The following is a 15,929-nucleotide window of genomic DNA, read 5'->3' as shown; positions in this document are numbered from 1 at the left end:
CTCATCAAGTCTGAGACGTATATGATGTCAAATTTGCTTCCTTACATCAAGGTACCTCATTTACTTTCTTTCTGTTTTGTTTGTTTTGGTTTTTTCGTTGTTCATTTGTATATGGTCAGCTGAGACAAGATATATATTACTCAAGTTACTTATCTCGACTCTTAGCTTGTGGAGGGCTGTAATGAGAACCCGGGTATCCTTGCTCCTGCCGTCTCAGCCGCTGCTTAACTCATTGACCACCATGAGGGAGTGTATCTCGATCCATGTTGGCCAAGCTGGTGTCCTGATTGGCAACGCCTGCTGGGAGTTGTACTGCCTGGCCTGATGGGCAGATGCCAAGTGACAAGACCATTGGGGGAGAAGATGACTCCTTCAACACCCTCTTCAGTGAAACAGGAGCTGGCAAACGTCTCCAGAGCAGTGTTTGTAGATCTGGAACCAGCTGTAACTGATGAAGTTCATACTGGAACTTACCGCCAGCTCTTCCATCCTGAGCAGCTGATCACTGGCAAGGAAGATGCTGCCAATAACTATGCCCTTGGGCACTACACTATTGGCAAGGAAATCATCGATTTGGCTCTAGACAGGATTTGGAAGCTGGCTAATCAGTGCACAGGTCATCACGACTTCTTGGTTTTCCACAGCTTTTGTGGTGGGACTGGCTCTCTTTTCACCTCTGCTGATGGAACGTCTGTCAGTTGACTATGGCAAGAAGTCCAAACTGGAGTTCTCCATCTACCCAGCCCCTCAGGTTTCCACAGCTGTAGTGGAGCCCTACAATTCCATTTTGACCACTCACACTACCCTGAAGCACTCTGATTATGCCTTCATGGTAGACAATGAGGCCATTTATAACATCTGTCTCAGAAACCTTAACATTGAACGCCCAACCTATACTAATCTGAATCGCCTTATTAGTCAAATTGTGTCCTCCATCGCAGCCTCTCTCTGATTTGATGGTGCCCTGAATGTTGATCTGACAGAATTCCAGAACAACCTGGTGCCCTATCCCCATATCCATTTCCCTCTGGCCACATACGCCCCAGTCATCTCTGCTGAGAATGCCTACTATGAGCAACTTTCTGTAGCAAAGATCACCAATGCTTGCTTTGAGCCTGCTAACCAGATGGTGAAATGCAACTCTTGCCATGGTAAATACATGGCTTGTTGCCTGCTCTACTATGGTGATGTGGTTCCCAAAGATGTCAATGCTGCTATTGCCACCATAAAGACAAAGTGTAGTATCCAGTTTGTGGACTGGTGCCCAACTGGCTTCAAGATTGGCATTAATTACCAGCCTCCTACTATGGTTCCTGGTGGTGACCTGGCCAAGGTACAGTGGGTTGTGTGCATGTTAAGCAACACTACAGCCATTGCTGAGGCCTGGGTTTGCCTGGACCACAAATGTGATCTGATGTATGCCAAGCGTCCCTTTGTCCATTGGTATGTGGGGGAGGGCATGGAGGAAGGAGAGTTCTCTGAGGCACGGGAGAATATGGCTGCCCTGGAAAAGATTATGAGAAGGTTGATGTGGATTCTGTTGAAGGAGAGGGTGAAGAGGTAGGAGAAGAGTACTAGTTATCCCTTCCATACAACTGCAGTATGTTGCATCCAAAACTCATCAGCTTAAACACACTTAGCTTATCTGTTACCTAGGCAACTGTTGAGAAGGTACCATGATGGTATGAAGGCAGCCTTGATAGTACAGCTAGCTATCTGGTTAGTTTGTCTACACTATCAAAACTGTGATCATATCTAAGTTTTCCATGTGTCTCTGTAAAAATTTTTCCATCATGTCTGAAATTAAAGGCTTTAAGGAAAAGTGCAAAAAAAAAAAAAAAAGATATTTCTCCAAAATAAACCCCTGTGAAATAATTACTGACATTATTTTTCCTCTGTTGCACCAGTTCCTCTCTGTGGTTTCTGGCTTGGTGGCTTTATCCTTTTCTTCCTTCTATCTGCAGTTTAAAGTCTTATCCATCAAATTCACAAGACTTCAGAAGAAAATATACTTTTCCTGGACCTCATTAGGTGCATTCTATCCCTAGGCAAGTATCAATCATTTTATATTTTATATTATAATTCAGAAATAAAAATTGAATCCCAGGAATAGTCTTAGTAAGCTATTTATTTTCCAAATGTGCCTTTCTCTTCTGAAATCCTTACCTTCCATTGACATCAATAATTAAAATACTACCTACACCCATGAAACTTTCATTCCTTATCCAAGATTTCACCATTCTTTTCTGTGGTGTCATTTGTCCTCTCCTAGATCGTTAAAAGGTGGTCATAGTGGTCTATGGACATGGAATATCCCAGAAGAATCTCCATTTTCTCCCAGATAGTTATTCCAGGGAGATGGTAGATCTCTGTTCATGTCAAGTTGATAAATGGTTCCAGGATATTTAGCAGGGAGTCAGTAGTGTAGCAATTTATCTCTTCTTCTCTGATCATTGCTATATTACCTCTCTCTTCTTGGCATCTCTGGATGTGCATCATCATATCACAGAAAAGTTCAAGAAGAGTCTTATGCCTGGACAGAGCTGTAAATGTTCAGTGGTCATTCTTTCCCATGTTATGACATCTGCTTTCTTAAAACTCCTATGAACCCTGTCTCTTTGGGGACTTATAGCCTGATATTTTCTCTAGTTTCTTGCCTTCACAATGAAATAACATATTGAGAAAGATCTTCTGCTTCTCCCCTTAAAAAGCAAGGTATTACAAAGCATCAACAAACAAGGTATATGAACCAGACATTGACACAAGATGTTGATCCAGTCAAAGGCTTCTTACAAATAAGGATTGTTCAGAATGTTTTAGAAAATGTTAAGTGGTTTGGCATTCAAAATCAGCCTGGCCCCAAACTACCATTCCAGCCTCATTACCCATTTATTTCTTCTGCATTCTCTTCAGCCCAGACAAACTGAGCTTCTAACTGAATTTCATAGAAGACAGTTCATTCTCCACCTCTGTTCCTTTGCACTGGCTGCCGCCCATATCTGAAATGCCCTCATTCCTTACTTCTGTCTCTTACAATTCATTTCCCTCACTGTGGCTACTCCATAGGCACAGCTGCCCTGGCTAGCTGAAAGCTTCTGAAAGACTGGTTTTTTACATGTGGATAGGAACTGCCCTAAACTTTACACTGAAACAAGATGGGGGTTGTTTTCAGTTTTTTATAGGATTTCGTGAGGTGGGGGAGGTTACTCTCACAATCCATTTCTTTCTGAGTTTATGATTTATTTAGTTAGTTTTACAAAAAGAACAGAAATGAGTCTAGGGTATACATTTGGTGTTGGATAATTTATATAGCTTACAAAATACAGCACCAGGCCCAATCCTTGCACATGTGCACGCATGTATGTATGCATGTGGTTTCAGCTCTGCTAAGCAAATAACTATCTCCCACCTTTGAAAATGGAAATCCTTTCTTTTTAAAACATTCACACAAAATAATACTCATTTCCAGCTGAAATAAGTATTTGTGGCCATCAAGATTTACATATGCAAATTGAAAAAAATGCATCCATTACCATTAGAAAGAGATCTTATAAGAAAAACTCATAGGAATATTATAGTCAAATTCTGAAACCCCCAGCTCAAGGATAAAATGTTAAGAGCAACAAGAAAAAATTTAAATATGACAGTGCCACAATTAGAATCACACAAGACCTAGAAGCAGAGACACTAAAGGACCACAGGTCTTGGAACATTATATATCAAAGAGTGAAAGAACTGGGATTCCGGTCAAAAATATCATACCCAGCAAAGTTAAGCATAATCATGAATGGGAAAAAAATAGACAACTGATCAACCATCAGACTTTCAGGACTTTGTTTAAAAGAAAGAAAAACCTGAACTTAATAGCAGATTTGACATACAGGAGCCAAAAGAAGCATAAGGCACATACCAAAGACTGATTACAAGGGATTCAATAAGGACGGACCATTTACTTTTTACATATATAAAATGTAAAACATATGTCTAAGATTGGCATTAGTAATTGGGTAGTTTGTAAGAAACATTGGGGTAGACTTGCGTGTGATATGACTTTAAAAAGTAAAACCATTTCGGGACAGCTAAAAAGAGTAATTATTTATACAAATGAGGTGCAAGAGGAAAAATCAACACATTAGATGGGGGAACAGGGCTGGCAGTTCTTGTAACCTGCTTTCATTGGGAATGGATTTAAGAGAGAACAACACAAGTATACCTAGAAGAGTATAAAAGTCTTCTAAATTAGAAGAAATAAAACGTAGGGGGATAGAGAGGGATGAGAGAACAAGTGAGGGATCTCTACAGGGGAAGGTGAGGGAATAGGTTAAAGGAAGGTATAAAAGGGTATTTAGATCAATGGAAATGGGAGGAAAAGGGAGGAATCTCTAGAGGGGAGGGTGAAGGAATAGGTTATTGTTGTATGCGTCCTTTGTTGCCAAAGAAAACCATGACATCAGAGAATTGATGGCATGACTTGCACTTGACTTTGTTTTGAGTGAGGGAGGGCTGTGCAGGTCACCTGCCTCACTTTCTCCTCCTGAGCCATCTGGATCCAGTGACCAGATATTCATCAGGATGACTGGAAATGGCCCAGTATGCAATGGGAGACCCTGGTCCCATTAGGTCAAGGCCTATTCAATACTCACTTAGGGTGAGGTAATGCCCATTCAATGAATAGGTTGAGAATAGGTTATAGGGAGTTATAGAAAGGTGTTTAGATTTATGGGAAATCAGAACCCCTTTTCTTGGACATCTGGGGATTGTATAGCCTCTACCAGGTAGTGGGGAGGGGGAACAGGCATTTAAAGGATTCTATATTGGCAGCAGGAGAATCAGCTTCTTTCTAGAGAGAGACAGGAGGAGCTGGTCATCATTTCATTATTTCTGTTCATGCTTTGGTCAGTGACCTAACACTTCCTTGGTCTTAATATAGAAGATGAAAAATATTTTTAAATATATTAATTTCAACAATTATCTTAGACACACACACACACACACACACACACACACACACACACACATGCACACTTATTGGAACAGTTTTGTTCCAACAGCCCTCTTGATTTCTGTTTTCTCTCTACCCACTTGTAGCCCAGATAATTTCTGAACCATCTTATTCAAACTTCCGCTCTTGCAGATGAGTCTCAGTTCCCAAAGCAAGTCACCATCATCACATGTTCCCTGATCCTGTTTAGGACCGCCCCGCTACAGTTTCAGGAGCATAAGTGCTCATGGTTCTCAAAGTCAATGACTTCTGCAACAACTACCATTTGCTGGAATGGTATCTTGTGACCTCCTCATTTTTCTTTCTATAAGCTCAAGCTCAAAGTCAAGGGTAAGACCCTAGAACCTGAGGTATACTGGATAAATTGTCGAGCAAAAGGTGGTTCCCCCTACCCACTGGACCCCAGGATTCTGAAGGGCAGTATTCCTACGTATTATATAAGTAGGGGCCACTAGGGGCACAGTGGAAAGAGCACCAGGGCTAAGATAAGAAAGATCTGAATTCAAATCTAGCTTCAGATACTTACAAGCTGTGTCACCTTGTGCAAGTCACTTCATCCTGTTTGCCTCAGTTTCCTCATCTGTAAAGTGAGTTGGAGAAGGAAATAGCAAACTACTCTTGTATCTTTGCCAAGAAAACCCCAAATGAGGTCACAGTTGGACACAACTGAACAACTACAAATTATATAAGTACTAACAATAACATCAACCTTTCCAAAATGCTTTCCTCGTGAGTTGTGAGATAAGCACAGCACATACACTTCTACCCTCATTTCACAAATGAGGAAATTGAGGCTGAGAGGCCTCCAGGGTCATACAGACAGCAATGCTTAGAGGTAGGATTTGAACACAAGCTACCTTGCTCGAAGTCCAGGGCTCTTTCCTTTATACAGCCATGACATTCAAAAAAAGACTATTTCAAAATCATACCGCTACTTTTCCACAAAAATGCCTAAGCACCTCAAACATGCTTCATGCCCTAGGACAAGCTTTTCTTTGACAATCAAGTAAAATTAAGGGTCCTGTGCTTTCAATTCCCTCCTCAAGGATTTGCTGAGGCTTTTACTGTCTTCCCAAAACCTTGCAACCTACTTTGATATGTTTTACCAACTGGAAACTTTCTCTCCATAAATGTCAATGAGTTGGCAATGAATTATTTTGCTTTCGAAACCAAATCACACTTCTAGCTTTATCTGGAAAGCAGCAGACTAAAGGAAGAGCCATTTTAAACTCAAGATTCGCTAACTCACAGATGGTGATAACTGATCCACTTCACAGTGGGGCCACAAGTGCCTAACAAAGTACTCTGTTTCCCTCCAAACAATGCAGCCTGTGTAACATACTCAGAGTAGTCTTTTTGAACAGGAGGAAGGGGACAAAAGCATTTTACACAGCACCTACTATGTACCAGGCACTTTTTTCAAACAAATCTTGATACTCATAACAACCCTGCAAGAAAAATGCTGTTATAATCTTCATTTTACAGTTGAAGAAAATAAGGCAAACAGAGATTAAGAGACTTGTTCAGGGTCACACAGCTGATAAGTGTCTGAATTCAGATTGGAATTTAGAATCTCCTGACTCCAAGTTCAACACTTTATCCATTCACCTGGCTTTCACTTTCCCAGACATACCCCTGGGCTCTGAACCAATCTTTCCCCACCTCAGGAATTATATTATTATACATTATATATACCAGCATTGATTAAGCACCTATTATGTGCCAGGAACTGTGCTAAGCTCTTCAAAAGGTCCTCATAAACTAATTTGTTATCAACTGATGATAGTTTAACAAGATTACAGGATGGGGCTGGGGAGAGACAATCCCATTATTAAAAAGAACTGAGCTTGTCACAACAGTGTGGCATTTGCATCTGATGTGACTTAATACTTCCTCCTTGAAACATGCAGAAACATGCAGCTGGTCACACAGACTAAAATTAAGTTGTAAGGTCTGGAGGAACTTGGAGTGTGCAGTGTCTCTTCTGGCCACCATGGGGAGCTAAGAGACTGGGTTACTCACCCTCAATAGAGAGAATGCCAGTTTTCACATTTATTTCTGGCAGGCAAAGTACTACTTATCCCACAGCTACTATTTCCTTCCCTGGTCTTAATACAGGGGGTGAAAAATATTTTAAAATATATTAATTTCGACAATTATTTTGGACCCACCTCCCCCCTTATTACAACAGTTTTGTTTCACTAGGTGAGCTTTCCAATGGCTCTCTTGACTTCTCTTTGCTCTGTGCCAACTTTGAGCCCTTCTCTGAGCTATCCGAGCCACCTTATGCCAACTTCCACTCTTAAAGATGAGGCTTGGGTCCCAAAGCAAGGCTATGGCTTCCCTTCAGGGTGTTCCCTGAGGAATTGGGGTGATTTTCCAGCACCACCAGAACCCTAACCTCCAAGGTTATACGTTGAGAATCTGTCAGCTTAAAGTAGCTTTTAGAAAGATGGTTTTTACCGAGGTAGTAAAATAAAAAGCAGTTGCCCCACAAGTCTGACATACTTTTCCCCAGTTCATACAAATTGGGTTGTGTGTATACATGCATGTATGCATGTATGTTCAGCTCTGTGTATTGTAAACATGCATGTGCATGCCTGCACATGTATGCTCATGTGCCTGTGTATATGCTGCATTTTATGCATATTTATGTTGCATGTGTATGTATTCACAGATGTGTGTACATGCATGTGTAGATGCCTGTTTGTATGTTGAGTTTTATGTGTTTTGCATGTGTACTGCAGGCATGTGTTTCTATGGCATGTGTTGTATATATATACATACATATATCATATGTATTGTATTATGTGTGTGTATGTGTATGCATGCATTTTGCCCAAATACGACTGGTAAACAAGTTTGGTTCTTTGGTGAATGACAAATTCATATTGGTGTTTTGAGTAAGTGACATTTCTTTGCCTTTTCTCTTTGCCTTTCTAAAGAAAGCAACTTCATTCCTACCATCCACCGAAGCCCACTCAGGTCAGGCTGCGGAATCAGATGAGAAGTAACTTCTGAGGTAAACAATTCCAATAATCCTTAGGAGAACACAAAGGTTCGTTTCATCTCACTAAAGAAATGTATACACGGAAAGGAACGACAGAGGCTAAAAAGGGCCTTTTCTGTTCATTATCTCTCTATCATTATAGATACGCACTTATATATGTACGCACACATATGCATACATAGATATATGTGTGTATGTAAATAGTGAGAAATGATTGTCTCTATATAATACTTATATTATTGATATGTACATATATCTTCAAACTTAGCCTTTGTTAAGAAAACGGAGAGAGTATGGGGGCAGTGTTATCAACTTGGCAGAGCTGACGAAAACCTATGTGCTTGGCTGAGGGGCTGGTTTGTTTTGTTGAGATGAAAAGAGATGGTTCTGCAGGGTGTTGGGGGGAAGGCGTTGAAGTAACAGTGATGTAAAATGTATCCTCCACAATACCTCAGAGTTTTTTCTTAATTTGGAGTAGTCACAGCAGTCCAGGAAGGAGAACGTAATGTCTTGGACTCATTTCTTATATTTATTTTTTTAAGTAGCCAAGACGGTGTTATTGTGTTGGAGTGCTCACACCTATTTACTGCAGAAGAGAAAACGTGAAGGGGAGGGGAGAAAAGATGTTAGGGAAGAGAGAAAACATACCTCCTCATTACTTGTTAACCAATCAGAGCTGATTTTCATCCTTAAGGAATATCAATCTTCCAAAGGCATACAAACATTGGGTTCCAAAAGGGGTCTTTGGTTTAGAAGAGACAGTCTATTTGGACAGTTTGAAACGTTAGCCACAAATACCAGCTTTACAACCCACTTGGCTGTGCAAATCTTAACATGTATCTACTATTACTCTAACAGGGTAGCTAGGTGGTGCAGTGGACAGGGCCCCAGAACTGATAGATCCTCATCTTGGGTTCAAATTTAGCCTCAGATACTTCCTAGCTGTGTGACCCTAGGCAACTCACTTCACACTGTTTGCCTTCATTTCTTCATCTGTCAAACAGACTAGAGAAGAAAATGACAAATCACCCCAGGGTCCTTGCCAAGAAAACCCCAAATGGGGTCACAGGGAGTCGGGCACAACTAAACAACAGCGACCACAAAATAAAGTCTGCCTGTGTGACTTCAGGTCACGAAAGCGTCATCTGAGGGGTGATATTTTAAAGGGTACAACATGTCTGAAGAGACAGGGATCAGATCATGAGGGGGAAGGTGCCCATTCCTACCTTTCCCTGGAGCAAGACCAAAACTGGGAAGTTGGCAAAGCTTGGCTTTGGGGCCTCTACCCTCCCTTTTCAAATTTCCTTGTTCTCATTGAGTGCTGTGCCTTCCCCTTCCCTCCTCCCAATGCCCTGGAAAAGTAGTGTGGTACTGTGGGGGAAAGCCCAGTGTGGATCTGGAATCAGAAGACCTGAATTCGATTCCTGGGTCTCTCAATGACTATACTGGCAACTAAGTGACCTTGTAATTAACCTTGGGCCAGTCATTTAAACCCTCTCAGCCTTGGTTTCCTCATCTTTATAATGATATACAATAGTATTAGACATTCAACGTACAACTGATGTTCTCTGAAGCCCCTCTACGCTGATGAGCCTGAGACCCATGACATCCCAGTGAATCCCAGGGCCTCTTTCTTTGCATCAATGCTGTCCAGTTGTTCTAGTCCTTCTGGAATCTTTGTGACCCCATTTGGGGTTTTCTTGGCAAAGATACTGGAGGGGTTTGTCATTTCCTCCTCCAGATCATTTTACAGATGAAGAAACTGAGGTAAATAGGGTAAAGTGACTTGCCTAGGGTCACACTGCTAGGAAGTGTCTGAGGCTAGATTTGAACTCATGAAGATGAGTCTTCCTGATTCCTGGCCCAGTGCTCTGTGCACTATGGCGCCATCTAGCTTCCCAGCATCAATGCTTCACTTAAAAAAATAGTTTGGAGGAGAGACTCCAGAGTCTGAACCCCAGCTTTGAAACTTACTGAGGTGTCATGAGCAAGTCACTTAGTTTCTCAGAGCCAGTTTCTTCTTCCATAAAATGGCAGTCATAATGCTTATTCTGCCTTCTTCACAGAGCTGTAGTGAGAGAAATGCATTGCAAACCATAGAAATGTGACTTATTATTATGGCCTCTCTCTGTCTCTCTGGAGTCAGGAAATAGGGATTCAGATCTCCCCACTTTCCATTTGTCCATAGTCTTGGTTTGATCTCTTCCAAACATGAAGCCCTGCCCAGGAGAAGCTGACCTGAAATCTCATCATAGCTTCGTTGTTTGTCCTTTGTTTTCAAGGAGACTAATGAGCACAGGGTGATTTCTGAACTTGGATTTAAGTGAGGCAGAGTTGCATAAAATCAAGACCCTCACTTTCCCTTCCAGAGTCTTTGAAGTACAGTGGCAAGACCAAAGCCAAGAAGACGGGCTGGCGCAGGATGCAGCGGATGATCTTGGCATCTTCGATATCTGACCAAGCTCCAAATACCTCCTTCTGCTGCCTTCATGGCCATTAGAATAAACTGTCTTCTCATGCTTGAGGTAGGTGCCCCCCCACAACTCACCAATGGGTTTGAGGTCCATGGGTTAGGTTACTTTCAATAAGGCTTAGTTCCTCTGCCAAGACAGTTTTACCCAGGTGGGTCGCTGTGCATGCTGCAGCTTCCTAGAGCCAATCAGACAGACACCAAAGGTGGATGAGCAGCCCTCATACCAGGGGCTGAACACCCTTGTGCCCCTTGGTACTGTGAAGTCAGCCTTGGATACTCAACACCTTCTCAATCCCCTCAGCCTCCTCTCCCTTCTGAGCAGAGGGCAGGAAAGAGGAGCACTAAACTCCCCCCAGCTCTCTCCTTTCCTTTACAGAGGGTTGGACCTGAATTCTCCAGCTCACTCTTCACTTTCTATCTGCAGTTCTGCTTGGTTCAGACTTCACTGCCCCCTCCCCCCTTTCTAGGTTCCTGTTGTGTATTATCCTCCTCATTAGAATATAAGGTCCTTGAAGACGGGTATCTACCTTTCTTTTCCGTATTTGTATCCCCACTGCTTAGGAAAGTACCTGGCACATAGTAGGTACTTAATCAATGTTTATTAAATTGAAGTGCATTTAAAAAGCCACTTCCAGCTCTTACTACTTGTGTGACCCTGGGCAAGTCACTTCACCCTTTTGCCTCAGTTTCCTCATTTGTAAAATAAGCTGATAAAGGAAATGGTCAACCACTCCAGTATATCTTTGCTGAGAGAATCCCAAATGGGGTCACAATCAGACATGACTGAACAAGTGTTTTCAGTGCCTTCTATGTGCCAGGCACTGTGATAAGCACTGTGGATACAAATAATTTTAAAAGAGATTTTAAAAGGCAAAATAGGAAAAAATAATTGGATTTCCAGCCAGTGGACTGGAGTTTGAATTCCCCTTGCAGAAAGCCACTACTCCAAAGTCATGCAGTTCAGGGCAATCATTTTTTAATTACACAGTCATATATTTAGGGTCCTGAGAAGCCATCTAGTCCACTCACTCAGGAAACTGAGACAGAGGGCACCTAAGTGACTCCTGGAGGGTGGTGCAACTAGACCTCCTCTAAGGAGGAGTTAGCACGGAGGTGTGACTGACTCCACTCTGGTACCCTACCCACTGCCCCACACTGCTCAGCCACCAGAGGAGGGTCTTCACTAGTGCACATCTACCTTTGCGTCTTCATGAAAGCTGTGCGGTCACTCACTGGCTGGCTCTAGCTCCTTCCTCCTATGACGGTCACTGGGTCCTCAGCTCTAACCGGGTCCCTCTTTCCATCCTTAGGGAAAACAGAAAGGAATCCACATTGTGACTGCAGGGGTGCTAGGGTCTCCTGGCCGCTCTGCTGTCCTGGGTGGCCCCAGGGCTCCATGTCACCTTAGGGCAGCCTTCGGCCAGTGGCCTGTTGTGGAATCTGTCCGAGGGTCAGTGATCTGGAGCTGGCAAGGGATGGCAGGGGTGGCTGGGAATGGCAGAGGATGGCAGGGACACTCGGGCTTCAAATGCAAAGGATGGAGCGGCTCCTGCCCTCCAGGTGCTTCCATTTTAAATAATAATGTTTAAAGTAACAATCGTTTTATCCCTGAAAGGGAAGACAAAAACCACACTCTCCCTCGACCTGTGGGCTCCCTGGCCGCAAAGCGTGAGAGCGGCCGCGTGTATTTTACAGGTAGCGGCTAGAAACGAAGCCGGGAAGGTACCCGATGTACCATAGAGAGGATGGTCCTCCGGCGCCTACACCTGCCGCGCAAGCGCGAGCGTTCCCGGGAAGTGCCGCGGTTGCAGCCGGAAGTCGTTGCCCAGCCGGCCATACACAGGGCGAAACGTGCGGAGACTAGACGAGCGTGACGTGCTGGGCCGAGACGGAAGGACAGACTGACGGGAGCATGAAGCCGGCTGTGGACGAGATGTTCCCCGAGGGCGCCGGGCCCTACGTGGACCTGGATGAGGTGATGGCAGGAGCGGGAGCCGGGCCGAGGCCTAGCCTGGGCCTGCGGGGGCGGGTCACGTGAGCAGGGAGGGGGCGGGGTCGTGGGAGTCCCTCCCTACAAACTCCTGGGCTGCCCCCGCAATCTGGCGGCTGAGTACCATAGGCGAGGGGAGGAGGGGAACCTTGGGCCCACCTGCAAAATGGGGGCAGCGAGCGAGAAAGCGTTTTGTGACCCGGAAAGGCCGCAGGCGGCGGTGCACGGCGGCGTGAAGAAGCCGATGCTTCTCCGGGGCGAGGCGGGCGGCCGGGCTGCAGGGTTCCCTGCCTGGGGGGCCAGCTGCGCATGCGCCCTCGTGGGCGGGCCAGCCGCGCATGCGCCCTCATGTCCTCAGAGCCAGGCCTGGCCCGGCCACGTGCTTTAACACCCCTGACCGCAGTTTCCCTGCTTTGCCAGGCGGGAGGCAGCACCGGCCTTTTGATGGACCTGGCAGCCAACGAGAAGGCCGTGCACGCGGATTTCTTTAACGGTGAGGAGCTGACATTCGGGGTCCCATGTCCCAGGGAGTCTTGGACCCCCTTGGGGACGCTGGGCATTGGCATTGGGCATTGGCGCAGGCCAGATCCCTGTTTACAGGGCAAAACAAAATAAGCAGAATCGCAGCATTGGGGATTCAGAAGAGTCTTAATTACCAGGTGTATGGCCTGCCATCCTGCTTAGACTGGGTAAGGGTGCCAGCCCTGCCCCTCCAAGGAAGCACCTGGGGGAGCCACCGAGAGAAGCCCCCCAGGCAGCCCCAGAGCCTGAAGAGTTGGCACGAGATCCTTCAGAGTAGTCAGACTGAGAGTTCCACCGTGGGTCCTCGTGCCCTTAGCTTCCTGTGGGTGCATAGAGAAAGAGACTGGGATAGAATATTTGTTTACAACGCCAGCTACCCCTTATAATATCTCAGCAAGAATCCTGTGGCCAAGTTATATCTCCATTGGTGGTATTAATCCAGCCCCAAACGCCAGCATGAGGAAGCTATTTCACTGTCCCACAGGAGGACCATAGACCAAGGCTTGGACAGAGCCTGGTGTAATCAGCTGTCTGCTGAAGTAGAATGGGACCTGTATTTTTCCTGCTTTCTTAAAGAATTGCAGAGACCACCGAATGGTTGGTCAGTGGTTAAACGAAAAACAATACTTAAAGTCTTAACTATGGAAACTAAAATTGAACAGAGCAGAGTAGGTGTTTTGCACGTAGCAGTCGATTGACTTCTTTAAGGCTTCATTCAAAATAAAATAAGAGGAAAGTTTTGAAATGTGGACTTGCTGGGAAAGTCAATCACAAGGGAATTGGACAGTAGCACTTCTTAGGAGAGGAGCTTAGGTGCAGTTTTTCTACGGGATTTTGTGTGGCCTGGCAACGGATATTTGACTCTTCTTTTAATTGCACTCATAAATATCTCTCTAATAAATACGGTAAATGACATAGAAATATCCTACTGATCGTAATTATGTCATGCCCATTATTTTCATTTATAAACATGGCATTTAAGCATGTTACAGACTTTATTATTTCAGTTTTAAAGTTCATCAAACAAGTAGAAATGTCCTTTTAACTATGAATGGATTATATTAACGCTTCATTTTTTGCCTAGATTTCGAAGATCTTTTTGATGATGATGATATCCAGTGAAATGATTTCCAGCTATGGAAACTCAAGATGTTAATTCTTTGTTTTGTAGCAATAGTGTGAATACTCTTTTATTTAACCAAAAGACAGTATGTGATCTCTAAAGAGCTTCTGGAAATCACTCAAAGTTGGAAAATGGTTACCAAGCTAGGAAATTAATTATGAAAAAATGTTAACCATGAAGAAGCTACTGGTAGATATCTTTTAATATCATCTGTTTTCCTTGTTTGAATAAATGTGAAAAAGTTTTTATTTGCATATAGTTCTGTTTTTCCACAATTGAATGATGTCACAGTTTGATGCATAATTTTGAAAAATGAATTACTTATGTTTTGGAATGCTAATTCAAACAGCAAATTTGTCAGCCTATAAGATTTTTCTTATTTTGCTTCAGCAAATAATTATTGATCATTTTAATATATCTCCACAGAAAAGAGTGAATTTTTTGAGTGAATGCTCTGTGTAGTTAACACTGTGCTATAGGCATAATGTAATATGAGTAAACGCTATTTTGATTCATCTTTTTTTAAAGCACTGATTTGGTTATACCTTAGGTCTAGCCTTGTCTCTTTTGTAGTCCAAGGTATAATTACATCTCGTAGCATCAGTAGTAAAGGCATGTGCTGCTGTACTTTACACAACATATGACTGTTTGACCCATGTGGCAGTTGAGTCCTAGCTGCTGACAGAATAAACCCACATAAGGCCTTTACATTCTTAACCCAAAGTTTTTCCTGAGAATAGCGTAAAGAGACTTAGTTTTTACTCTATAAAAGGACCCTCACCTCCTCTACAACCGCTCAGGATAAAAGGATATTGACTGTAGGACAGATTTTATTTAACTCAACAGAAAACACAGAAGAAGTTCCCATGTGAACTCAGCATTTAATAAAACTACCCCTTTCTGTAAGAGATGAAGCAGTTTTTCCCTTATTGAGTCCCTTCTTCCCTTGGGAGCCGTCCAATACGACTCACACCACCAGCAGAAGGATTGTTCCACATTGTTCCTTGCACGTGGTTCTCTCCCATCCCTACTATCTTTCCTCACATCTGTGAGCTGGACTGGTTCTCTTAGCATCAGCTTCCATAGGAAGAGTTCTCTAGCTGCAGCTTTGCTCTGTGTGCTCCTGATGCTGGTAGGGAGAGGCAGCAGAACGTGGTCAGGGATTCTGGAGACATTGCTTCTCAAACACTCAGAGGCTGTGTGACCATTTCAAGTCACCGTTCAGACCCTTACTTTCTTCATTTGTAGAATGGGAAAAATAATTTTTGTGCAACTTACATCATAGGGTTAGGAAGAATACGGAGACCTTAACATGTCTTATCAGTGTTATGACAATATAATACCAAGCTTGAATAAATTATTTTTCCCTCAGAAATTTTCTTACAACACAAAACAATTCAGTACATATGATGAAGGGAACAGATCTTAAGCAAAAAATTTCATATTAGTCTATCAGAAATGGATGAAGCCATACTCATTTCACATTGTGATGTGAAAGCTGAATGTTTCTTAAATGGGGAATATTCATTTGCGGTCTTCCCCTCCTCCCACCAGATATTTTGGTCACCGTTTCATGCAAAATCTGAGGACAGGTCACCCCCAGGTCACAAGAAGAACATAAGATTATACACTTTCCCCAAGGGGAACATCTATTCTCAGTGATTTGAAATTGGTGATTTTATGAGCAATTATACAAAAAAGGCTAAGACAGGAGTAGGCACTCTACCCTAAAACTAGGAACAGTTGTTAATAGTTGCAATTGCTGGGTGACAGTTGAGCTGATGGTCTTCCCAGAGCAGGGCAGCTCTT

At 43.3% G+C, this 15,929-nt stretch overlaps 1 protein-coding gene and 1 pseudogene across 1 annotated transcript; both read left to right on the top strand.

Annotated features, from left to right (window-relative positions):
• The first annotated feature begins 241 nt into the window (after positions 1–241).
• Positions 242–1,578, top strand: LOC140525183 (tubulin alpha-1B chain pseudogene; annotated as a pseudogene).
• Positions 1,579–12,243: 10,665 nt separating this feature from the next.
• On the top strand, positions 12,244–14,374 carry COPS9 (COP9 signalosome subunit 9). Its single transcript, XM_072640322.1, has 3 exons — positions 12,244–12,460; positions 12,896–12,968; positions 14,082–14,374. Exons 1-3 carry the CDS (start codon positions 12,398–12,400, stop codon positions 14,117–14,119), a joined length of 174 nt encoding a protein of 57 aa, XP_072496423.1. The 5' UTR covers positions 12,244–12,397; the 3' UTR covers positions 14,120–14,374.
• The last annotated feature ends 1,555 nt before the right edge of the window (positions 14,375–15,929 follow it).

The sequence above is a fragment of the Notamacropus eugenii genome, chromosome 2 (assembly GCF_028372415.1).
Source record: "Notamacropus eugenii isolate mMacEug1 chromosome 2, mMacEug1.pri_v2, whole genome shotgun sequence".
In the NCBI taxonomy this organism is placed as follows: Eukaryota; Metazoa; Chordata; class Mammalia; order Diprotodontia; family Macropodidae; genus Notamacropus; species Notamacropus eugenii.
The sequence above is the reverse complement of the archived record's forward strand: the minus strand, read 5'-3'. Positions and strand labels throughout refer to the sequence as shown.

Excerpts from the sequence above, each read along its gene's own strand:
- COPS9 (XM_072640322.1), top strand. The coding sequence starts at position 12,398 with ATGAAGCCGGCTGTGGACGAGATGTTCCCCGAGGGCGCCGGGCCCTAC. Across the intron at positions 12,461-12,895 it reads CCTACGTGGACCTGGATGAG|GCGGGAGGCAGCACCGGCCT; the intron begins GTGATGGCAGGA and ends CTGCTTTGCCAG. Across the intron at positions 12,969-14,081 it reads GCACGCGGATTTCTTTAACG|ATTTCGAAGATCTTTTTGAT; the intron begins GTGAGGAGCTGA and ends TTTTTTGCCTAG.